At 48.4% G+C, this 24119-nt stretch overlaps 3 protein-coding genes across 8 annotated transcripts in view; 1 reads left to right on the top strand and 2 right to left on the bottom strand.

The window, feature by feature from the left end:
* Nucleotides 1-24119, bottom strand: part of LOC144162335 (microtubule-associated serine/threonine-protein kinase 3-like) — a gene marked incomplete at its 3' end in the record, with an annotated part of 489334 nt that overhangs the window by 256042 nt on the left and 209173 nt on the right.
* On the top strand, nucleotides 14332-18419 carry LOC144162333 (uncharacterized). Its single transcript, XM_077692816.1, has 3 exons — nucleotides 14332-15196; nucleotides 15724-16482; nucleotides 16661-18419. Exons 1-2 carry the CDS (start codon nucleotides 14641-14643, stop codon nucleotides 16128-16130), a joined length of 963 nt encoding a protein of 320 aa, XP_077548942.1. The 5' UTR covers nucleotides 14332-14640; the 3' UTR covers nucleotides 16131-16482; nucleotides 16661-18419.
* On the bottom strand, nucleotides 18423-21250 carry LOC144162331 (uncharacterized). Its single transcript, XM_077692815.1, has 2 exons — nucleotides 20943-21250; nucleotides 18423-20642 (listed from the first exon to the last, which is right to left on the bottom strand). The coding sequence occupies exons 1-2, from the start codon at nucleotides 21198-21200 to the stop codon at nucleotides 19587-19589; spliced, it is 1314 nt and encodes a 437-aa protein (XP_077548941.1). The 5' UTR covers nucleotides 21201-21250; the 3' UTR covers nucleotides 18423-19586.

The raw sequence follows: 24119 nt of genomic DNA, 5'->3' as shown, positions 1-24119 counted from the left end.
TAAAAAGGTTTAGAACCGATGTATCCGAGAGGATAGGTTCAGAAAAGCAATGGGTTTCGGCTGGTACCGGCGTAACTTTAGAGGAAACGGGAGTTTAAAAAGGAAATCCCAGTCCGAGAAGCAATAAATGTCCGGTAGCGAGATTTAAAGCGCCATGGAATGCACTGAAAACAAAAAAGAAGGCCGTTCGGCTGCTTCAGAACGGAACTTCGGAAAGGTTAAGGTTAACCGGACAGGCCACGATCTCTTATACAAGAAGTTAAAGCGAGTCGTATCGGTGTCCGAGCGGATATCGAAACGACTCCAATAAAACACACTTGGACATGGATTAATGTGTCACAATGGGTTTTGTGGCAATGCGGTTTCGCAACGCGAAAGGGTTGCGTCCCGGAACGCAATCAATTACGCGCTAACTCGGATGCCTTAATCGCTGCTTCTACAGGCTCCAGGAACACTATTTGGAACGCGGGTTCGTTAAGACCTCTAAAATAAGTGTTCCGGAGTCACAAAAGAACGAGAAAACCCTCGTTGATGCGTCTCACTCGTTCTCTCTTGGTGACTAAGAAAGTATAACAGTAAATCACACAGCGGAGATCTTTATTATCTGCTTCGGTAGGACCGACTACCGGAGGAAAGCGTAAAACAAACACAGGTAAGCTTGTACCTGCCTTCGAATGTGTTCTGTAGTTATTTTTATGTTGTTGTTGTCGTAGCAGCGAAAGCTATTTCGACAAACGCCACAGCGTTGCTCAAAGCAACAAAGCAACTCCCAAAGACGCTGACGTAATTAGTGGACGATTAGGCTTAGCGTTAAACAGTCGCCACGGTAGCCAAGCGGATACAGAGTTCACGCCAACTCGAAGATCCGGCTGTTACATCGAAGAGTCCACCCCTGTCTTCCCAAGATGCCGCGCTTCGGTGCACCCGGGGCTACCGAGGATAATCCGGCCACGTTCTACGGCGAATAGATTACGACAGACGCAGGGATTACACAGAAGCCGAAAGATGGCCGCGCTTCGAAACTCCCCGTTGCACGGCCGAAGGCGAGAGGTTAATTGGGAGCAAACGAAACAGCGCGCGCACTGGCCTAATTGCTGCTCGAGTCGCCGAAATGAGAGCGCCGTCCGATTCGGTATCTCGGACGAATTAAGCCGCTTTCGCGTTGTCGTTAGGGGGGGGGGGGGGCGAACTTAACCCGAGAAACTTATTCGGCCGCCAAGATTGATCGAGTAAACGGCTTCGTTCCCGGGGCCAGAGCGGACGACACAACGGCGGAGGGGCAAAATAGAAGTCCCGTAGGCCTTTGCTAATCGGATATATCTCGAGCGATCAGTCGGCGGTAATGCGTCCGGAAGGCGACACCTAGAAAATGAGGTTGCCAGAAGGTGGAAAACGGAAACGGGTCAAGGTAGCGTACACGTTGCAGCTCGACGTAAATAGGCTTACGAGTATACCCTGGAGTCAACTAAGTACTCTACTTCTCGATGGGAATTAGTGAAGGAACGTTTACTGCGTGAAACTAGAAGGTCTCGGAGCGTGCAGGAGTTTTCTGGGACGACTATAAAGCGGTTATGTCTGTCGGGATCTCAGTTATCTTCTCGCTCGCTAAGCCGATTATTTAAATACGCTATTTCGCGGCGTAACGTCGATTAAGTTGAAATGTATGGACGTCGAAATAAAGAAGTCATCGTCACGCCAGGCGAAAGATTTCGAATGTACGCATCTAGTCCGCGAAAATACGACTTTAAAGACGTCTTCTTACGGCGAGCGGAATGACTTTTAAGAAAATGACGGCCGAAAACGTCAACCCGTCTCACCAGCCGACAAGAAGAAAAAGAAATGTTACCAGCAGCTCAAAATATTACGCGGATATTTCGTCCAGGAAAAATATATGAAGAGAAAAATTAAACTGCCCGCAGCCCTTTCCCAGGGGTTGTATGCACGACCGATATCCTTGAGAATCTCAAGAGAAGACAAAGGTTATAAAGCAGCGGAAATGGTTCACAAATACGAACACATGTCAGGGCTTCAATGAAATAGAAAAGAATAGCACGTTAAACTTTAAACAAGTGATCATTCAATTAGTGGAAAGCTAGGACGCGATTCCTCTGCTTCGTTTCAGGTTCTACCCGCGAATATATATAAAAAAGTTGCAACGATAAAGGACGATTTGCGCACAAAGTGTGAAAGGAAAAGAATTCTTCTTAACGTTGGGAAGCTAAACCGACAACGATTGGTTATCTAGACGTCTAATAAAGCAACGCGGAGCGGCGCGAACACAACGGTATATATCAGACTAAACAACGGCGTGCGCTGCGTATCTCCTGCACAACCGAGCGCACAACGACAACGTTTGCTGACGACACCCGGACGAACGACCGGTGTTCTGTATCAAGTGAAGCGCGTAACCGTTGCCGAACGAGCTCCTTTCGCAAAGCGCGTATGCGAGCAGCGGATAAGCAAATCTCGCGTAGCGTGAAATTATTCGGGCATGTCGTCTTCCTGTCGGTTTTCCGCTCCCTGTGTGCACGTTCCGTTTTCCTGCGAGCAGACGACGACCCGGGAACGCCGGAAAAACGTCGCGGAAAAAATGCCAAAGAGATCCGGCCGTTTCTTTCGAAACCGCTAGTTTCGTACACGGAAACAAACCTAAAAAAATATCTCCTTCGGATGCCCCAAATGACGACTTTTTAAAAAAATCTTACGCTAAATGCCGCAATTGAGGGCTTGGATTTTCAGAAGAAACCTTACCGAAGCAAGCGTAGAACGGTATAAGGTTATTCCAAGCAGTTTTTTTTTTTCTCTCTAAGCGAAGTTAGAATCGAGGCTTAGCCACGGAGACCTCCCAGCTAACCCCAAAGAGCCACAGTTTTCTTACATCCTACGTTACCTCCACTGCAAAATTTGCTCGTGTTTCCTTTCCTTTTATTATTTTTCCAGTTGCAGTCCCTGCTACTACATGACGCAAAGTTGTTGCGGGGGTGTCAACAGGAACAACTCTGATCTTCCCTCCCAACTCGCCACACTTTCCGCTCTATATAACCGAGCTAATCGAAATCTTTTACAACACTGCACCGCTGGTAAGAGAACGCGATAAAAAAGAAATAAAAAGTACCGGCCCCAGGGTACTTCCTTGTGGCACGCCCCCTGCAGCGAGCCACAAACTGCGACGGTAAACCACACAACAGGACACACGCTTCGCCGCGGGCTTGGAGTCGTTCCGAGGCCAATAAATCAATCTGATCGAATTATCATCGACCGCTCGCCTGGGGGTTAGAACGGCGGGGAGGTATCTGTCGAGAACGCTTTATATACCTTTAACGAACCCTCTGGTGAACACGGAGACAGTGATCATCTTATGTTTCCGGTCGCTGTACGGAGTCACGAACTCTCGGAAAGGGGCGGGCGCTGTGGATCTCGACAGAAGCGCAAGCACACTGTTATTGTGCGAGAAAAAACAAACAATCTTGCCTTGCAAAAAGCTACGCCAAAACCTGTCGTGAGCTTCCGGAGAGTCCGCCTGTAGCTGTTCGATCAACGTCCCGGGGAAGTTTTACGTGAGAAGATACAACAGCAGAAAAGCGTCAGCAACGCGGGAAAGGTTTCAGCGGGAGAGATTTGAACGAAATACTTCTCCAACCTTTAGAGTACAACTGTACAACTACGTGTGGTCTGGTTCCCAGTTCCTCCGCGTATTGCAGCAGCCAGTTCTGAACACGAATTCTGCTGAGCACACTATATCACACACCTTTTTTCGTTTTTGATGTCTCTAGCGTGCTACGAGAGGCATTGGTTGCAGTTAAAAAGGAAACCAAGAATTATCAGTAGGCCAATCAATTTAGAGCCCATCCGATTACCTCTTACGAGTTAATTATTTTTTGGCAAACACCTACCCGAATTCGAAGCGAAACGCACGAAGGTAGATCGATTCCTCATATAAGGCTGCAGTTAGCTGAAGTAAGGAACCGAAACGTTCGCGAAGCGCTGCTTATTGTTAGCGTTATCAGACAGGACAATGCACAAGATGCTCAGCTTTAAAAAAAGCCCTCTTTTAAGCCTGTGCAGTTAAACGAGAGATTAATAGTTACCGAAGTCGACAGGCTCATTCTATGAATACTTAAATATCTCCAAAGAACAAGTATTCACCAGCGAACCATCGATTAGAACTCTCAAGGCGTGCGCCAGCCGAACAGGAAGCCTAAAAGCTCGTCGTAGACGCTTTGAAGAATTTGATATTGAGGGTTTAGAGGAAGTTCGAACACAGGACGCCCGTAGTGATGGAACGCGTCGATGCAGTTAATGCCGCCTCGCAATATCGATTCGAAAGCTGCCTCTCTAGGACGTCGGGGGAATAAATTACGGAATGACGCTAGCGAGTGCCAAGAGGACGTTAGCGCAATGCCGTAAAATCGCTATCTAACGTTAAGGAAGCTTATTCGCGTCAAGCTCGCAAATGCGTAGCGGTGCCGTGCGTGTACTGAACAACGTGAAACGCGCACAAAGATGCAGTACGGAACTAGGATTTCCACTCCACGGGTACAATATCGAGATTCAACGGGGGTACGGTAGATCTATGAGGTTATGTCAACGGACACGCACAAAAAAAAAAAAAATCCAAGCCGCGTCGCCACTTTAAGAGACGTTTCGGAAAACTTCCACGATGAGCACCTCTTCACCGTGAGCGAAAACGGCCACTACCACTGAACAACGTAACACGGTTGCACGACTGACTCAAAGCACCACTTCACTCAAAGCACCACCAGCACCACACCGCGATGCACCAAGTTGCGCCGAACACAGTTCACTGCGAAGCGACGACGTTGAGCGGCGGTTCGACGACGGGTGTTGACGTTGATACGTTCGTGTCTGACGAGTACAGCGCGTAAAGCACACGCAAAAGGTTTGTAACACCTCCTTATTAAGAAAACTTTCTGCGAAATATAACCAGCCAGGTAATTCACACCTGGATTCAATCCAGACTGGGCAAGTAGTCACGCCTGCCGCAGACAGCGTCAGCTCGCCGATTCAGGATAGCCGGCTGACGGGACGACTCGAGCAAACGCACCACAACGCCGCCTAATCACTAACACCACCGCGTTGAACAGAAAGCTGAGGCTCAATGTCGCCCCTCACCCGCCGGATAACGACAGCGAGTGTTAATGACAGGTGCTTAAACCGCTATATTCGCAAATAGCGGGCAAACACGTTGCATCAGCCACACGTCGGCGACGTCTCCGAGCAACGGTGCCGAGCGTCGTTGCACACTGAGGTATCGGATACACCACCCCAACAGCAAAGTCACTCAAAAGTTTCGCCCGATCCAAACTGGCAAACACACACGAGGCAAAGTTAAAAAAAAACTGAAAGAAAAACAAAAACGCGCACACAGCGAGAAAATTAAAACGACGAGCCCAGAAACCACCAAGCAGAAGGGGATTCCAGGTAGTGCGGTGAAGCGAGCGTCGCAGGCTTCGCCAAGACGCAACCTGAACGCCAGCGCGCGAGACGCTGCAGTTCAGGTGTGCGCGCGAAAAAGTTGTGCACGACGCGCGTGTGCGTTCGATTGCGTTGTGCACGGGCGTCGCTGGCGAAGCGCTCCCCGGGGGGCCTTCAGCCTCTCCCAGCCTCCGCACACCCACAAATGCCGGTGCTCCGGAAGAGGGAGGGGAGGAAGAGGGGAGGAGAAGAGCAGGCGGCGGAAAAGAGAACAGAGAACGGAGGAAAAGGAGATTGCGAAACCGAAACTGGAGCATCGACAACAGGAGAGAGAGAGATGGGCGAACGGAACGCTTAGTGGCGGCCGCGTGCTGAACTAGGTAAACGCGGAAATTCAACGCGGGAAAAGCAGCTGGAAAGAGGCCTAACCAAAGTCGGTGGTATTTACGCGGTTAATAAGCTGAAGCCTCCTCGTCGACGCGCCGTGCTTCGGTGTTATCGACGACGGGAATGTGTAGCGGAATGTGCTGCTTTTAGAACATGACCAGCGGCACACCCCAAGGTGCTACCCTGACCCCTACGTTGTTGTTCTTTATAACGTTCCTGGGTGTCGACAGCGTGCCTTGGACTGTTGAAAGAAAGGAGCCACGGCAGAAAAGAGGGGTGATATATGGTCGCGTGCCAAGGTGTCATTTGGATACTTGCTTCATTGCGTGTGCTTTCGCGGTGTTATATGGGCTGGGCTCCTATGCGTGCCGGTATCGAATGGCGGGTACGTATTGACATGCCAAAAACCACACCACTGCGCTTGCCTATCTTGAGTTTTCCTTTTTTTTGAAATCCCCCTTATCGTGGCGTTGTGCAAAATACTTTTTATTCAAAAACTGTTTTTTTTACTGCCATTAAATTCAACAAATGTGAACCGAACGTACAATCACAGAAAACAAAATTTGAAAGACTGATTGTTTCGTACATCAGTACGAAACCATCAACCCCCCCGCCCCCCTTCCTAGGCTTCCGCCCATTCGCACGCTCACGCGCGCTTGCAGGCACAGTCATAACCCATACTATGACCACTACTAACTAACCGGGATATGTCTAATTCCTTCCAAGTAATTCAAAGCGATTTTTCAAGTAAACTGAGAAAAGTACAAGCAACTTCCGGCAATTCGAAGTGAAGTACAAGTAATTAAAAGCGCATTCGAGCAATGACAAGTACTGTGAAGTAATTTAGTTACATTACAAATGAATTCAGTGGGGATTCGGGTAATCTCATAAATTGAGTCATTCAAATTGATTCAAAGTGAATTTCAAGAAAATTCTACGATAATTCCAAGTACTTTTAGTTGATTACACGTAATTCCGCGTAACTGTACTTAATTTTGCGAGTACGTCTACCAAGACCAACAATGCTTCATAATTAAAGCCAACCATCGTGCTATCCGGGAATTTAAAAGCATTGCCCTTGTTTAATAGAGTCACTGCAGTAATAGCACTGCTAGCTACTTGCTCACGAAATATTTGACGTTTAACTACTGCAAAATACTAAAAAAAATTACAAAACAGATGTGATATTAAAACATCTCCCATACAACAGCAGCAGCAACAACAACAAAACGTCGTACTCATTCGCCAGCCTACCAACATGATAATGGAGGGTTCGAGCATATTCCAATCGGCTTCTACCGGTCAACAACTGTGTTTCCACATTCCGAAACTACGCCTAATTTTAAGCCGGACACACCAGAAATTTATTAAGTCACCGCTTGAAAGCTACACTTATTCTTCGCACTGCTTCGTTGATTGATTGATTGATTGATTGATTGATTGATTGATTGATTGATTGATTGATTGATTGATTGATTGATTGATTGATTGATTGATTGATTGTGAGAGTTTCACCGCGCCGACGCTACACAAGCGATGAGTTGCGCTGTAGTGGAGGGCTCCGGATTAATTTTGACCACCTGGGGATCTTTAACGTGCGTCCGTTTATCTCTCTCTCTCTCTCTCTCTCTCTCTCTCTCTCTCTCTCTCTCTCTCTCTCTCTCTCTCTCTCTCTCTCTCTCTCTCTCTCTCTCTCTCTCTCTCTCTCTCTCCAATCCTCGTGCCTACGGGCATTCTCGCTATTCTCCGGTGCCAGAAAAGCGGCCGCCGCGGCCGGGAATCGAACCCGCATCCTTGGGCTCAGCAGCACAATGCCTTAGCCATTGCTTTGATGACGCGAGCAAGCTTTTTATAGCATTGAGTTGAATGAGAAGAGTATATGTTTACGGGAAGCTGTCGTGACTTTTCCCGGACCTTTCACGTGAAGCAGAGTAGTACGTTACGTTGTGCGGTCACACAAAAACATGCTCTAGAGTCTCGACAGTCGCGAAGTTTACTATACGTCAGTAGTACGTTTAGACTTATCTTGAAAAGGACGAACTCCACCTTATGTGGGAACGCTCGAGTCGAGAAATGATGCATGGAAAAGGTTCGGGGAAACGCACTACGGTTAGTCTATTAGTATTACCTTATAGATGTATTATAACTTATCTTAGATGACCTCAATCATGTAGATATCGTTTTATCATTAACGGCGAAAACTCCTGGCGCGACTGAGTAACATCATGCTTCTAGTTCCTTCTCTGTATGGACCTCCATAGTACTTTTTTGTTACTTGGCTAGTTTTTCACCTTTTAGCGTTACCCCTGTCCACAATTGAAGCGAGAAAAATTGTCAGCGATTCCCAGCCCGCAATCCGCAACTTCACAAAGGGGAGAGCCTCCAGCGCAGCACTACGAGTCCTTGCCCTTTAGGACAAGAACGTAGACATCAGAGACAGTTTAATAAGGACACCCGCACATGCGGCGCTGGAGGGCAACGAACGGGCCAACAAGGATGCTCGAGCATTCACCTGTAACCTTGGTGTTGTCGGCCCCGCCGATAACACCAAGGATCGCCTGTGCACCTACCTACCGGGAGTCGGTACGTGCTCGATCAATACAGACGCGAAAGACGGAAATACATTGCAGCCGACCCCTTGCTGACACAAAACGGGAAATAACATGGAGACGTCTCCAGACTAATAGATACCCAAAGTAACAGATACAGCCACTTTCCCCCAGAAATTCACGACGGTAAATGCAAACAATGACCCCAGGCTGCGAGTTTGGCCATCTGCTCTGGGAATGCCCTGCTATACAAAGAACAGACTTTAGCAATCCAGAAGGAACAGTCATAATCAACAGCAAAGAGCAGTGGGAGACCTCGTGCTGCTTAGGGAGGACCCTGACATCCAGCAGTGACCCGTCCAGGGGACCGAAGACACCGCTAGGAGCCAAGACATCCTTGCTGTCGTCCGAAGCACACCGGCGCTAACTAGGCCTTTCCTCTGGACACAATAAAGTTACTTACTCCTCGTCCGCGATATTTAGCTGTGTGGCGCACGATAGAAGACGTAGAGGAGTGAAAATAAAATGTGGTAGGGAAGTAAGAGAAGACGGGAGACATGAAAATCAAAGTTAGTAGGTAATACAAAAGGAGCCATCTTGTGGGAGGGCAGGCATGAGGCATGTTATGAGTCCATCTACTCTACCTATCCCAGGTCTACCGTTTGAAACGGGTACTTATTAACCGAGCATAATTATTCTATGTTTCAGTAAATATAATAGGCAACAAAGTTACTTTGCTCTACCATGGAGTACATCTACACCCCTCCCACCCCCTTCCCCCCTCAGCAAAAAAAAAAAAAAAAAAATGAACAGAACACGAATAGATCTGCGATAATCAGCGGCTCCAAAAAGATTGCTCTCTAAATATTGTCCAGGACACCTCTCTAAATATTGCCCCTACCTGTTGTCCAAGACACCTCTCTAAATATTGTCCCTACTTGTCTAGCCCTTGTATCTAGCCATACAATCTCCTATTGTGTATTACAACCGCGAAATCACACTTGCGTTACCCCGGACAAGAGTCATGTCCCGCGCGTTTTCCGACGAGTCGCCTGTTTCGCGTTTCGTCCAACACACAAGCCAGACTCCCAGCAACCTCTTATCTAGCCCACTCGTTATCTCTTCAATACGAAACAACCCCCTCCTCTCCCGCGCCTTATTGCAGTAATCAACGAATTGTTTACGGCGACCGCGCTTCGGCGATATCGGCGGCGATTAATAACACCGACAATGAACGCCGCGGAGGGGACGCTATCGACGCCACGCGAAGGCCCGTAGGTGCAAAGATTTATGGTGGAACACACTGTACAGCCCACACCAGCAGATAGAGAGATAGACGGGGAGGGCGAGCGAGAGGGAGAAAAGCGTTTCAGCCAAGTCTAGTCCCAACAAAAGCCAAGGGTGCCAACGTAGGCCCGTAAGCCAACACCTCTAATATCAAAAGACCCCTCATTAGGCTTTCCCTGGACAGCACTCTGCCGATAAGAGCGGCCCGAGTTTAAAACAACAAACACAAAGTATTTTGTAACGCTTAGGCAACGCTTTTCCACCAATCGCAAGGCCGGTACAAGGTTGCGCAAAGCATCGACGGCCTTCTTATCAACACGGAGTTGCTCCGCAGCAACAACTCGGCTCCGCCCCCCACAGACTGTTAGCATCACTCCGCAAGCGTTGCTTTTCAAAGCACCGCGCGCACGCAACACGAATTTCTGCGCCCGAAAAAGCCGGGCGGAGAGAAAGTGGGGTGAAAATGAAAGAAAAAGAGAAAGAACGACGGCGGAAAGAAAGGGGAAGCGGCAGGCACGCGCCAGCCGCAGCGCGCAGTAAATCATGTCCGCGAGCGGGTTTATTGTTATGGGTCGCCCAGCCACGAGGAGTCCTAAGCGCACGCATAACGAACGCCGCAAGGGCGGAGCCACTGCGCTTGGAACGGCCAAGACGTGACTCTCGAAAACGCGGCAGGCGGCACTCGACGGTGAGGGGCGCGGTCAGTTCTGTGGCGCGGTTGAGCGAGCTTTTCGCTGTGAACGTTGCGGAGGAAACGAGAGCTTCGCAAATATCCGCTTGACAACGCCGGTGAGGTTTCTGGCAAATGACAGTGAACACTCGTCGTAACGAATTCCTCGCGGCAGAAAACGCTTAGATTCGGTTGTGAGCATATAAGACTTGCGCAGCTTCAGTTCCACTCTGGCCGGGGGGCTGAATCGAATCACAGACAGAATGTATAATAAATTCGCTTTTCACACACACAGACAGACAGACAGACAGACAGACAGACAGACAGACAGACAGACAGACAGACAGACAGACAGACAAAAATTTCTGCGTGTAAGTAGACCAAGTAGGTAAGTAGTAGACCAAGTAAGTAGACCAAGAAAAAATTATCAGTGGCTTAGCTCGGCCATGCCAGGATATACGTAGCGTGAGCTAAGGTTCAGCTGGTTATTCTTAGGTTTCCTGATTGTCTAGGATTAGGTGATTATCATGCTTACTGCTGCTAAAACGATTTACAATCCAATCCAATCTAATCCAATCCAGTCGCGGCGGCGGCGGCTTCGGCACGTCAGCTATGCGCCGTGAGATGGCACTGCTCCTCGCGCATGCGCAGCACGGCTATCCAGGAGTCACGCGAAACTGCTACACCTCGGCCAGTGTAGCTCACGTTACAAAACTACCGTCTTTAAAATTGCACGAACTTCCCACGAACTCAGTTATGCACGAGCCGCATTAAAGTCGTCTTCACTACTACACCCAGGTGCACTTCTGAGAAAACATCCCCTCCACGGGAAATAAACACAAGCAGTCCGATATCAAAGTATGAACGCCCTTGTGTCTCTTATGAAATACCTTCATAACACCCCACGCGTCCTTTAAAGTACGCTTTGCTAACGTACACGAGTGCATTGCGAGGAAGACAGCTTCTTTCAGGAGCAGTATTGGTGGTTTTGTGTGAAAACATGATCATACGCTGCTTTATAAAAATAATTTTCGTATGTGGCTGAAGTGTGACACCTCAAGCTTTACAGATGGACATAGACGGGCCTCATTGTTGAGCTCACATAGAAATTCTTACGCGCTTAAAATTTCCACCAAAGGGGAATGCAAAAGTCAGAACGTGTTTTGGAAAAAATAATAATAATAAGGCCGGTAATAATGCCACATAACTTTCTCCGCCCAAGCCTATTAACAGAAATGGCTAAAAAAGGTACGGGATTTTTGGAAGCTTTACTCTAAACTCGGTTAAACTAAAAATGTGTATTTCCGAATCCCATACACCTCTCAAAAGCATTTTAAGTGATCGCACAAGTTTCTGTGCCAAAAAAAAAAAACGCACACGAATGACAGAAAATAAATTCAGTTTCAAAAAATTTACCTACATACGAGGTCAAAACGGTTAAACATATTCTCGAAATCCTCCAAAATTTCTTACGCTAGTAAGGTTTCATAATAGCCTTTGCTCAGCCCAAGACCTATCATTGAAGTTTTATAAAAATTGTTCAATTTTATGAGAATTTATCGCCCCAGTAGGTTACAAAAATTAGACTTCCCAAATTCATCAGCATCCCTCAGATCTGTAAAGTTATTCGGAAACCTTTTGCACCCGAAAAGAAGATTACTCAAAGGCCAACAAAAATACGCTTCAGGATTTCTAGAAATTTAACTCACTAGAAGTTGATAAATAATCCACATATCTCCAAAGATGCCCGTAAAACTGTTAAGTTGGCTTTCGCGTCTGAAGGTTTCTGGTGTGAGTATGTATAAGAGAATTTTACTTAGCAAATAAATTTTCTGCTAACAACACCAAACGTGTTTTCAGAAATCAATCAAAAATTTCCTGTGCCAGTAAACTTACACGATTGGTATCTGCGTGTACGGGTCACCCATACGGGTTAGGAACAAATTTCAGGACTTGCACAAATTACCCCCTCCCCCCCTTCCCCATCCATAGCACCTGGTTTATCGGAACCATCGCGCCATCAAAACCACAGGTCCTATAAGCACTAGGTTTGGAGATTTCACTCATCTCAAGATGTGGATATTCAGTAAGGGGGGAAGTTTGAAATTTTGACCGCTACAACTACAGCAGTCCCAGGGACGTAGCCAGAAGGGGGGAAGGGGGGAGGGGGGCTCGAACTCTTACCGAAATTTTTCCAGCCAACACGTGCGCCAGACTTAGTGCTCCTTTCGGCAAATCCTCTCCCTTCCGATAACCCGAAACACCATCCGAAAAACGTTTCTGGTTACGGCCCTGAACAGTCCCATTTCTTAAAAGAAAAATATACGAGCGAAGAGGCGTAAAAGTGCTAGCTCTGCATATACTGGGAACCAGTGGCGTAGCCAGGGGGGGGTTTAGGGTGTTCAAATTTTTATTGATAGATATTTCTGTTTCTTCCTTTCGAGGAAACGTATATAAAATGTACTGTTGACTTTCTAGAACTGTATATATAATCACATTTGGGTGAAGGCACAACACCCCCCCCCCTCCTCCCCCAAAATAAATTTCTGGATACGCCACTGCTGGTAACTAAAGGCTTCCACAGCGCAAGACACGAGTTCCTTGCTGGTTTACTAGCGTAAAACAGGCATCAAGTAAGTAAAATCTCGGAATAACAAAATCGATTCATTCGAAGCGTTTCACCTTCTCTATTGCAGTAGACTGAGAGCTATCCATTACCGCTTTCAACGAATTGCCGTTCATAACGAGGCCAGAAGACTGCGATATTACGAGGGTTTACTACTTACAACGTATGGCGAGTTGCTAGGACAAAAATGAAGGCAGTTCCACTCAACATGAGAGCAGTCGGAAGTGCAAAGAAGTGGTTCGCCTAGCGTCACTAAATAAAGGCTTTTAGAGTATTGGCACCCTTTTCTCTCATTGTTACGTGGCGCCAGGATTTTCATTGGCCGGTCGGAACCACGTGATATTTGTTTACATATGGGCGCAGCCATTTTGCTTTGACCGTCTCTCTCTCTCTCTCTCTCTCTCTCTCTCTCTCTCTCTCTCTCTCTCTCTCTGCTGCGCGGACGATAGAGCGGCCGGTCGCACTTTGCCTGCCAACCGGCGGCGGTTTCGTTGGGAGAGATGGCAACACTGCAAGCCAGAAACAAATGGGCCCCCAGACGCTTCCGGTTGCACGAGGTGGCGGTCCTCTGAAGCGTAGCTTATTTAGTGACGATAGGTTCGACATAGGGGCTCTGGCTCCCTTCTCCGCTCTTTGCTATACCTGATTACAACTTAAGAACGGCACCGAAAGTTGCCGCTGTGCCTTATCACCGTAGCCGGATGTTTCTCCGCGCGGCGCAAGTAGGGCGTTACTGGGAATATTTTGAACATGGCGTGAGCCGTTCCCGTGATGTTTTGGTCTTAATATGCTTATAAACGACTCCAGTGACGACAAACAAACGGCGTGACACAAGGCAGACGATATCACGCATTTATAGCAAACCCCTTTCAAAACGCGCGCGCACTGACGTCACGGGTCCGGTGCTTTGGCGTTCTTGAGTTGTAACCGAGTATACCACAACTCACGCTCGCCCCCCCCCCCCCCCCCCCTCTCTCTCACTCCCCTTTTGATGAGGTTTGTTCAATGCAATTCAATTTTCCCGCCTCCGCAGTGCTCGCCCGCCTTCTCCTGAGACAGCTCGCATCCTTTTCTTTACCTTTTGTTTTTTTCCTCTGCCTGCAACAGCGCGAGTGGGAGTTCTGTTCTTTTTGCGCTTGCTTTCATCTTGCACGTGCTGGGGCATTTCCGCGCCATTTTGAACGCGCCTGTTTTTGAACGGCGACCACTTTTTTTTTTCGGTCACTGTCGTCAAAACCAGCCTAAGGAGCAAGGGACTGCCGCTTAATTACATACGTTTCGCCTCAAATGTAACTGCAGTTTACTTTGCGCTGAATAATGGGGACACGTATGACCATGTGCTAGCGGTTCTGCGCATATAAACCTCCTGTTCAAGTATCCTCTTAACTTTTTGGCCGGAAGGCTGAATCGAGAGACAAGCGGGTACCTTTCCGAAGCCTCCGTTTGGGTGCGTGACTGCGGCGGCTAGGTAGCGTGACCGCGGACGAGCTACGACGACAAGCAGGGCCCCTACAGTGCTCCGGACTTAAGGGTTTTCTTTATTCTAGGGACACTCAGTGAACACTAACGTCTATTTATTGTCGTAACGCTGGACACACCTCTCTATAGGCTCCGTGCGCTGGTATGGTGGCGACACCGGCGACTAACAACCAGCGCCCCCTCCGGCCACGCCGGGCATATTCCGGATGTTCGCGCATCCCGTGCTCCTTCGGCCGAAGCGAAGCTACGGCCAGTGCTACGGCGCAATGGCCAGCAGCTCTATGGAACGCGTGCTGTATTGTGGCTTCAAAAGCATGGGCAATATTGACACGTTTTTCAAGAAGAAAAGCGTCAAGCGTGGTCGCAAGCTGTTCGCCGCAAACCATGTTTACGGCGTCCGGGAAGAGTTGGCGAGCGCGGCCGGACCGTCTGACGTTCTCGGAAAGTGCGTCGCGCAAATGAAAGGTGTCGACTACGACGTTCGGTTGGAGGTGAGTAATATAATTGGGAATGAGTTTCGTTCTAAACACTCTAACACACTGCTGCATTTTATCAAGATTTCAGCGAACCCAAGGCAGATAGTCGGGGCAAGCTGCGGTTGTAAAGCCGGCTGCCGCGGCTGGTGCAAGCATGCTGCCGCGGTGGCTATTTACATCAACGAGCACGATGTCGTTTCGTGCACGGACGTGCCGTGTGAATGGAGGAAGCCGTCAGCTCGACCTACGCTTGACGCGAAGAAGTCTGTCGAGGAGCTTTTTCCAAGTAAGGCTGTTTATCAGCATTCCTACGTTTGTATCGTAGACGGACGACGCCTGCGGCTGACGCCTCGCAGGCGTCGTCAGTCTTGCGGCCCGAAGACGGCCGTCGTTATGTGCGTGCCGTACCCGTGAAGCTCGGCAACAGTCAGGCGCCGTGCAATGCCGTTCTCGTAGGCCAATGCGCCCAGACAGCGCGCGCGCGTCGACCCGGTGCTGGCGGAGTGCTTGATTAACGCAGTTTGGCTGTAAGGAAAGTAGGCAATAAATGAGGGCGCAGGGGGAAGATAATGTTATGCAAGGGCAGGAAACGGAGCCAGGGTGAAGCTTGAAACCGCGGGGAAGGAGTGAGATTTCGGGCCGCGTGCGAGTACGGCACGCATATCACGACGGTAGCTGTGTGGCGCACTGCACGGTTGTTTGCTAACAACGGAGTGTTGGTTAGGGGGGAGTGACTCGCGACGCCTGCGAGGCGCCAGCCGTATTGTGCGCCCGCTACTGCGATCGACCCTTAGCGTCTAAACTTTGGTGCAGGCCGGCCACTACCAGTACCTACCCTCCAGCCTGTGGATCCAGCCGCAGTTCTCCAGGCGTTCCCGGGTGTAACCTGTTCTTTAGCCCGTGTGCTACAACCTCAAGACAGCCCAGTCGAGGAAGAGGGCCAAATTTTGCCTTCTGAAGAAAACGGCTCCTACCAGAATTTCATAACAACTATGATTTGTGGTGAGCGACGCCTCTGCGTCATGATGGAGGTGGCTGCAACCTCCCCACTCAGGGTGAGGCAGCTGCACATGGATGTCACATTGACAAAAAAAGAAAAAATGTTTTACGACAAGTTCGTAAAAAAAAATCTCGATGAGATTGTTGAAATAGCCTTTATAACAAAGGGCCAGGCAGCAGTACGGAGGTTTGTTATTTACTTTTTTTTTCTACTAAAATAGTTTGTTTACACACCATGTTCATCAAGAAAATTTGTTTATGCAGGTGGCACATGGAACGGCAGGTCCGTATAAGCAGCTCGAATGCTCACAGAGTGAAAACTCGCAGAGGAACCTACGAGACGCTAGCCTCCTCCATGGCGTCACACAAGTCGTTTTGGTCCCGCCCCACCTCACACGGTAAATTTAACACCAATTGGTTTTTAATTTAAAGTGCACTTCATTCAGTTTCTTAGTAGCACTTACTTCTGATGGTTACGAAATATTTCTTGCTGCATGTGCTGCTGCAGGGATGGATACGGAAGACATTGCGAGGCAGGAGCTGGAGGTGGCACTCGGCATACCCGTGCAACAGGTAAATACAGATCAATTTGTCGTTTCAAGTGCACGGGCCACAAATAAGGCTGGAGGTGTGCTGATTTATGTTTGGTTCGTGATGTTTAGAACAGCACATTGTTTAGTATCGTCTTCATTGCCCTAAGCGCGCAAAAACTGTACAAGCTCACTCTGTGCTGTTCTCACTTTTTTAACAGGTTGGCCTGGTCGTCGACCCCGACCAACCATGGCTTTGCTGCAGCCCAGACGGCATCATTTCAACAGGCAGCACAACTCAACTTGTAGAAATCAAGTGCCCGTACCTCCTCAAGGACAGCCTGCTCTTGAACCCGGAGAAAGAAGAAAGCTTCGTGTCTTTCATACGTTACGTGAATGGGCAGCTCACGTTGAAAAAAACGCATGCGTATTACACTCAGATTATGGTAATGCTCTATGTACTTAGGCTAAACAGTGCGCTGTTATTCGTGTACTCGTCACAGCAGAGTATTGCAGTTGTGGTTGAAAAAGATGACGCCTTTTTGGCCGAGTACATTCCCAAGCTGGAATGGTTTTATTTCACTTACCTAATTCGGGCTATAATGAAGCGTCAAACACACCACGGTTAGGGTTTTTTTTTTTTTTTTCAGTGATCTGACATTGCTAGCTAGAAAGGCCAGCACTCTGCCTCTGATGGCACGGGTAGTGCACTGTGTGAAATGACCAGCTAGGTTATTAGTGTGTGCCTGCAAAGAAATCCGTTCTGCATTACGTTGGCATTTCAGATTTGCTTCCCAGCATGCTATGGGACGACCTAAAGGGGACATGAAAAAAATACTAGTTTTATTCTGTGTTTACATGTTTGTTCGTAACTTCCATTGTTAACCTCACCATTCTTGCTGTTATGAAAAGAATGTGCCCTTTCAAATAGCGCATTCTGCGAACTATTGGATTTCGTCGGTCTCAGCCAATTGCAACCGGCTGTCCATAATAAGTCACAAGTTCTAGTGTTGGAAATAAGCTAATGGGTCACATGGCCATTCTTTTTTTCCTAATTACATAGCTTATTTGACTGAAGTTTGCGTCAAAAGTGGTGTCAGTGTAATTCTAACAAGGCAATCTTGCGAATGAACCTAACTTGCATTGTGTTTTTATGTTAAGCTACCAGTCTAGTCCTTTCGTGAATTGTTTTAGTAATTCCTCTTCCCATTTGGCATTTCATGTTGAGGCTTTCAGGATGTTGTTTCTTGCCCCATTTTGGGATCTACTCTCTTGTGTTCCTGGAACGAGTTCTTCGTAGCTGCACATTTAATGCGCTATGAAAACTGCCTTTGTTGAGCCATCAGTCTTGTGAATTTATTATTTACTAGTTTGATCCTGCCATAATAGCATAGTATTGTGTTTTATCTCCATCCTTTTGAAGAGGCACAAACAATAGAAAATTAGCACAAAAGATGACTAATTGTCTGTGCCTTTGTTTTTTTGCATTCATGTGAAGCATATCATGCTGCCTTGTACGTGCACTTTTGCAGCGAGTCTTGCACTGCAAAGAAATTAGGGACTCTGTAGCCATACCTTATTTGTCTTGCCCCACACTTGTTTTTTTATTACCTTCTACCGCTGATTGTGGGCTGGGGAGATTGAAAGTAAACTGGCCTATTGGTATTTGTTTTTGACATCCATCAGGCTGCATGATGCCAGTGCAATGTGATCACTAGTCCTTCCAGTACCTGTTGTCGCTTTGTCGAATGCCATAGAATTGCTCATTCAGTGAAGTTCTCATTCACTTCACTCATTCGCAGTGTTGGATGCTGTTTGAAAAATGAGTGAAAACCGAAACTTCAGTGAAGTTCGTGTACTTTAGAGTCATCTCATTCCTTTGTCCTGATGTACCTAGGCTAAAAAAACTCGTATCTAAGTCATGTTCACCGTGCCATCTTCTTTTTGCTTGTTGCAATTTTGTATTATAGGATAGAAAAAATGCCTATATTTATATGCTGCCTTTGTTTTGTAGGATGTAAATAGTCAATGCAAGGTGGCTTATGTTCTGTTTTGCAGACAAAAACCAGGCTGCCTAAAAAGGAATGTTCATGAATCAACAAAACAAATAAAGCAGCTCACAAGCATTCATAAATGGTCTTTTATTAAAGGCATGCGTGTTACAGTGTCTGGAACTGAACCCACAGCATAGCAGTTTCAAGGCTGTTGTAATTGCTACCCATACCTGCCATGTTTGCCAGGGCAGTATTAAGGAAATACAGCCAGAGGTGAGGGGGGGGGGAGAAAAATTTCCACGCTTTTTTATTTATTTACAACACATCTCGAACTGAACGGTTTTGTACAAACTACTAACAAGCAACACCACTGATCACTTGCTAAATCTTTGGCATGGCTGACGCCGCCCTTTTCTGGAAATACTGTTGAGTAACAAATATTGGCCCCTGTGACACTTCAGCAAAAGAACGTGACCAAGGGTTGGGTCGGGCACGGATGCTTGGAACTTGGTGAGATTTTTAACTGCAGAGCTGATCAAGCTTGAGCTCTCGCCATATTGAATGTTAAAAAAAACTCCACTGGGCAAAGTGGAGAGGGGACACATGCTAGCCGAGAAGTGTGAGAGAAAGTGGCGTGGAGGCAATGATTCCGCAAGCAGGTGTTGGGAGCGTGCGCTTCAAAAAAAAAAATGCCTCCTGTGGTCAGAATAGAACCTGGGTCCCTCGCGTAATGAAACTGGCAGGGCGCCCAGCATTTTCGAGTTCGTAGGATGGGCGTTGCGCCGCCGCGGTGGCTCAGTGGCTACGGCGTTGCGCTGCTGAGCACGAGGTCGCGGGTTCGATTCCCGGCCGTGGCGGTCGCTTTTCTGATGGAGGCGAAAAGCAAAAACGCCCGTGTGGGCGAGATTTCGGCGCACGATAAAGATCCCCAGGTGGTCAAAATTAATCCGGAGCCCTCCACTACGGCGCGCCTCATCGCCTGCGTTGCGTCGGCGCGTTAAACCCTACAATCAATCAATCAAGGATGGGCGTTGGCAGGCACCTCATAGCCCAGGTCTAGCTTCAGTTTATTAAGCCCCACTACCAATCAACCACAACGTGTCGCATACTGCACATGAAAACTTTACGGGGACTTTCTTCACTCGTACCATCATCACTCAGAACCTTCCTTTATTACCGGGGCCTGAAGGTTTGTGAGTATGCAGCACATGCGCATGATGTCACTCATGTAGGGTACCAAGTCAATTGGCACCCTTACATTTAGAATGTTGAACAATTTTATGCGTTGGATGACGCGCTCCACATGTATGCGAACTTGAGCCACGTGATACGTTTGTAGCATTTCCTCGTGCGTGAATTGGGCATTGCCTTTCGAAAAAGGTGGCAAAACTAGAACGGCCTTTTGCCCTTGCAGTGGTGCCCTGATTCCAGGAAATCCTTTGTCAGCCAACACGACATCTCCCGGCTCCACTCGGTCGAGAAAACCCGAGTCCACTGTGATGTATGTATCCGAAGCTCTGCCCCCATATGCTTTGGACACAAACGTGACCGTTCCGTTTGGGAGGATTGCAACAAGGAACTTCAAGGTGTAGGTGCCCTTGTAGTGGGAAAACAATGCCCTCTGCTGTTCGATGGTGGGAGGCTCCTCCGTCCTTAGCTCGGTGCAGTCGATAATAAACCGACACTCTGGGTAGTGCACCCTAAAGCAACGAGGCATGGCTGCCTGCACTACAGCGGTCGGTGGCTCAGGTATCCACCTCTCCATGGCCCTCAGCAAGTTGCTCAATATGAAATAGAATATTCGACTTGCCGTTGTCCGGTGGATGCCGAATAACACACCGATGCTGGCAAAAGACAGGCCCAGCTTCATCTTCATTAAAAAAATAACGAGCTTTTGAGAAATAGGCACATCACTACTTCTAACCACTAGCGGTGCCAACAGTGACACGAGGAGTGCAAATGCATTGGCACTTACGCCACACAGCTCCGTAAAGGAATCTTCCCTTTCATTTAGGGACCTGTACCCAGTAAACACACAGCTTCGCTCCTCATCGCCACAAGCTACTGTACGCTTCGGAATAACATCTACCTGAGTAGCACAATCTTCACTGCCAACATGGCACACTTGGGTCGATGCTGTGCCATTCGACGTCACTGACAGGAAGATGTTGCAGGCGCCTTTGCACGAATCTCCGTCGGTCTGAGTCATCTGCAAAAGATGTTGCACATGCTGACGTGACACCTCTGAAGGTAATCAAATAAACCGGCAATCATGCTGCCAAAGTCAAATAAAAACAGTGGAGCAGTGTGATAATCACAGTGCCACTAATAAAAGTGTGTTGATTTAAGACAACAATGAAAGCCTCCTCACTCGTGACAGATGAAATAACAAAGTTAGAGAAAAAATAAACAAACAAAGTTCCGTGATTTTGGTGCAAACTGGAAGCAGAGTACCAGGAACCGACGTTCGCAAAGTGTAATCATAAAAAGAAGCAAGTAGGCGGCTCACCACAGATACGGAGCTCGTGCTTTCTTGTGCTGACGCTGCTTCACTGACAACAAAGGAAAGCAAGTGTTCACTTTCAGCATCTTCAGCAAAGTCCCGTGTCCCATCTCCCTGCGGCAACGAAGCATCTGTCGCGATGTCTGTACTCGACGCAACCGCTGTTACACGGGCAGAAGCTCGACGCTCAGACCTAGAAAGTCGTAAGCAGCGATGAGCATCGGAACGCTGGAGAACGAACAAATATACGCATCGCCAAAACATGAGCAAAACGTCATACTAATGTGCAGGGGAGAAGACGTTCTGCGACAAAAAAAAAAAAAAGGCCGTTCACACTGCCATTTACCAAACATGATTAACGCACGCATTTACGCTTATTTTGTTTAGCCGCGGCCGGTCAGACGTGCTCGGGAGCACGTCCAAACCGTCCGTGGTTCAGCCGGCGGTACTTGCCTCTGGAATCTCTCCAGTTTTGTGTCACCCAGGCCGCCGTCTCGTCCACCGTAGCACGCCGGGAAGATTGTTGGGACGTAAGCTGGGTGCATGGCGACCGAGCTTTTGTCGTTGCCGACGAAGTGCGCGCTGCATATGCGTGTTTCGCCACGCACTGGCTGCCACAGGTCCCCGCTTGGGCTGATCGCGGACGCGAAGAGACAGAAGATCGCCAAATATAAACCACAATTGCAAAAAAAAACAGCATGACAGACTTCTGAATCCGTAATAAGGCACTGTTTACCTCGCACGTCGTACTGCTCGGATCCATCGTTGTCGTCTGTCCGTTTCGTACGGTTTCCAGGGGAACCGATAGAATTTGATCTTCGGAAGCTTGCCCACGGTGTTTTTATAGCTGTTGTGACAGCCGTAAACACAGCAGTACACAGAAGTACTCATTCCGACTTCCACTTTATCGCAACGACGCCGAAATCTCCGCACGGCTACCCGGCGCGGACGAGCGGACACATCCGGAAAACGACACAGTCGCCGTAAGGTGGCGCTGCGATCTCGCTCGAAACACCAGCGCACGGAGCCTATACGCTCTGCCCTTACCTCTTTCACATTTTCCCCCTTTCCACGTGCAAGATAGCTAACTGGGCCACTGCCTGGTTAATATTCCTGCCTTTCTTTTACATTTTCCCTTCCTTCCTCCGTGGCCTTCACTGCCACGGATTCCTCCATGTCTAGAAAATTTACGCGACGAGTCCATCTTGAAGAACACCCCTTGCAATGTATACCCAAGCGATAATGAAGGAAAGGAAGAAAGAACAAATGAACAGATTGATGTCTTGGAAACCAAGAAACGTTTGAAAAAAAGAAAAACGCCCGTGTGTACGAGATTTCGGCGCACGTTAAAGATCCCCAACTGGTCAAAATTAATCCGGAGCCCTCCACTACGGCGCGCCTCATCGCCTTCGTTGCGTCGGCGCGTTAAACGCTACAATCAATCAATCAGAAAAAAAGAAAAAACCGGGCCATCTCCACTAACGTAAAACCAGGTGAGGCGGCGAAACACGGAGTGTGTAGGTGCATTCTTTGCGCCTTGGCGTTTTTGCCAACGGAGATGAAACCGTTGGGGACCAGATGTATACAGCTTTGATGTAAAAGTCTCGTGTCTTCGAAGCACGAAGCTCTCTAGCGCGAGGCGTAAACAAGTGTCCCGGTGTTTATTAGTAGGCGTCACGTCTAGCGCGAGGCGTGAACAAGTTTCCCGGTGTTTTGGTACCGTGACTACATGAGACGACGATTACGACGACGACAGGAGACGACACAAGCACCAGCCCCTAAGGGGCTTCGCCCCTAAAAAAGCCCGAGCTTTCATCCAGGCGAGAAGTACGACACAATCGGGCTTTGTGGGAGATACGTGGTGCTGAATACGACGTTCATACGGTTGCAAAAACCAGCTTAAAAAGAAGAAACGACAGCCACATCAGCGTGATGGCAAGCTCGTTAAGAGTCACGAGGACAACCTACTTCTCTCCCAGGCGGCTTGACGTTTTCAGACCGACCACGCCGCCGTATAATGGGCTGACCGGCGCACACAATGCTGGCCTCTTTTGGGCGGCGACCTCAATGGCCGAGCGAAACCGTCGGAAGTCTTCGATTCGAAATCGACAAGGTTCCGGGAGACGGGACAAAGTTAACGGCGCCTGCGGTTCTTTGAAAATGCGACGAGCCCAGAGTGTGATTACACAGGGAGGACGAACGGCAGATACGCTTGATGTGGTAATTGATACTCAGAATGCGGTAGGTTTCTCGCGCTGTAGTTTTTTAGCAATAAATATGTCGAGCGAAAATTACACCATCTTCCCGAGGGGAACCCTGAGGTGATGCGAAGCATCGCGGAGTTCCCTTTATTTTCACTTGCGTTGGTTACCCACACCGCGTGAACGTTGTTGGAAACTCCGCGATGCTTCGCATCACCTCAGGGTTCCCCTCTGACAAACGGCTCTGTTAACTGGTTGGCCGATGCTGGCTGAACTTGTGTCAGCCGATCCGCTAGCAGGACTGTCGGTACTCATCAGACGCCGGAGCGAGACTCATCCGACGAAGAACCTGCGGCAGCGGCGCGTGCACGCGGTTTTATACAGCGCTGGCGTGGAGAAGAGGACGGAGGGAGAGGCGCGCATGCGCGCGCAATCGCGCAGCTGGCGTGGAGATGGGGACTGAGGGAGCAGCGCTCTATCGCACAGCTGGCGTGGAGAGGAGGACGGAGGGAGTAGCACGCTATCGCGCAGCTGGCGTGGAGAGGACGGAGTGAGAAGCGCATTTTCGCACAGCTGGCGTGGAGAGGGGGATGAGGAGAAGAGGTGCGGACCCCAACGGACAACGGACATAGCCCCGAGCAAAAGATGCTTTGCATCTAAAAATTCAGAAACAAGACACACAGACCATGCCTGTAGTGTGTAAAAAAAAAACTCCTGTTAACGCTTTGTTTACCAGGAGCAATAAACAGTGCATACACAACAGCCACAGTATACAATATCTAGTGCCATGTTTTGCGCGAAAACTACGTATCAAACTTCTCCAGACCCTACAATCTACCTTTCCTTAAAGGAGCCATGAAAACAAAATACAAGTTGGGTTTATTAGAAAGACTGCTTAGTCCCGATAACAATGATGCCAATATCATCGCAATCTTCGAACAAATAACGGAGATATTAATGAAAACGTGTGAAGCAGTCGCGA

This window comes from Haemaphysalis longicornis, unplaced genomic scaffold (assembly GCF_048455015.1).
Source record: "Haemaphysalis longicornis isolate Haplotype H1 unplaced genomic scaffold, Haemaphysalis longicornis Haplotype H1 scaffold_12, whole genome shotgun sequence".
NCBI classification, from domain to species: Eukaryota; Metazoa; Arthropoda; class Arachnida; order Ixodida; family Ixodidae; genus Haemaphysalis; species Haemaphysalis longicornis.
Note: the sequence above shows the minus strand (reverse complement) of the source record. Positions and strands in the feature narration are given on the sequence as shown.

Bases quoted from the DNA above. Each gene is read 5' to 3' on its own strand.
- LOC144162333 (XM_077692816.1), top strand. From the start codon at position 14,641: ATGTTCGCGCATCCCGTGCTCCTTCGGCCGAAGCGAAGCTACGGCCAG. The intron at 15,197-15,723 runs GTAAGGCTGTTT...ACTTTGGTGCAG, and splicing joins TGTCGAGGAGCTTTTTCCAA to GCCGGCCACTACCAGTACCT.
- LOC144162331 (XM_077692815.1), bottom strand. From the start codon at position 21,200: ATGTTTTGGCGATGCGTATATTTGTTCGTTCTCCAGCGTTCCGATGCT. The intron at 20,643-20,942 runs GTGAGCCGCCTA...CATCTTTTGCAG, and splicing joins GCACGAGCTCCGTATCTGTG to ATGACTCAGACCGACGGAGA.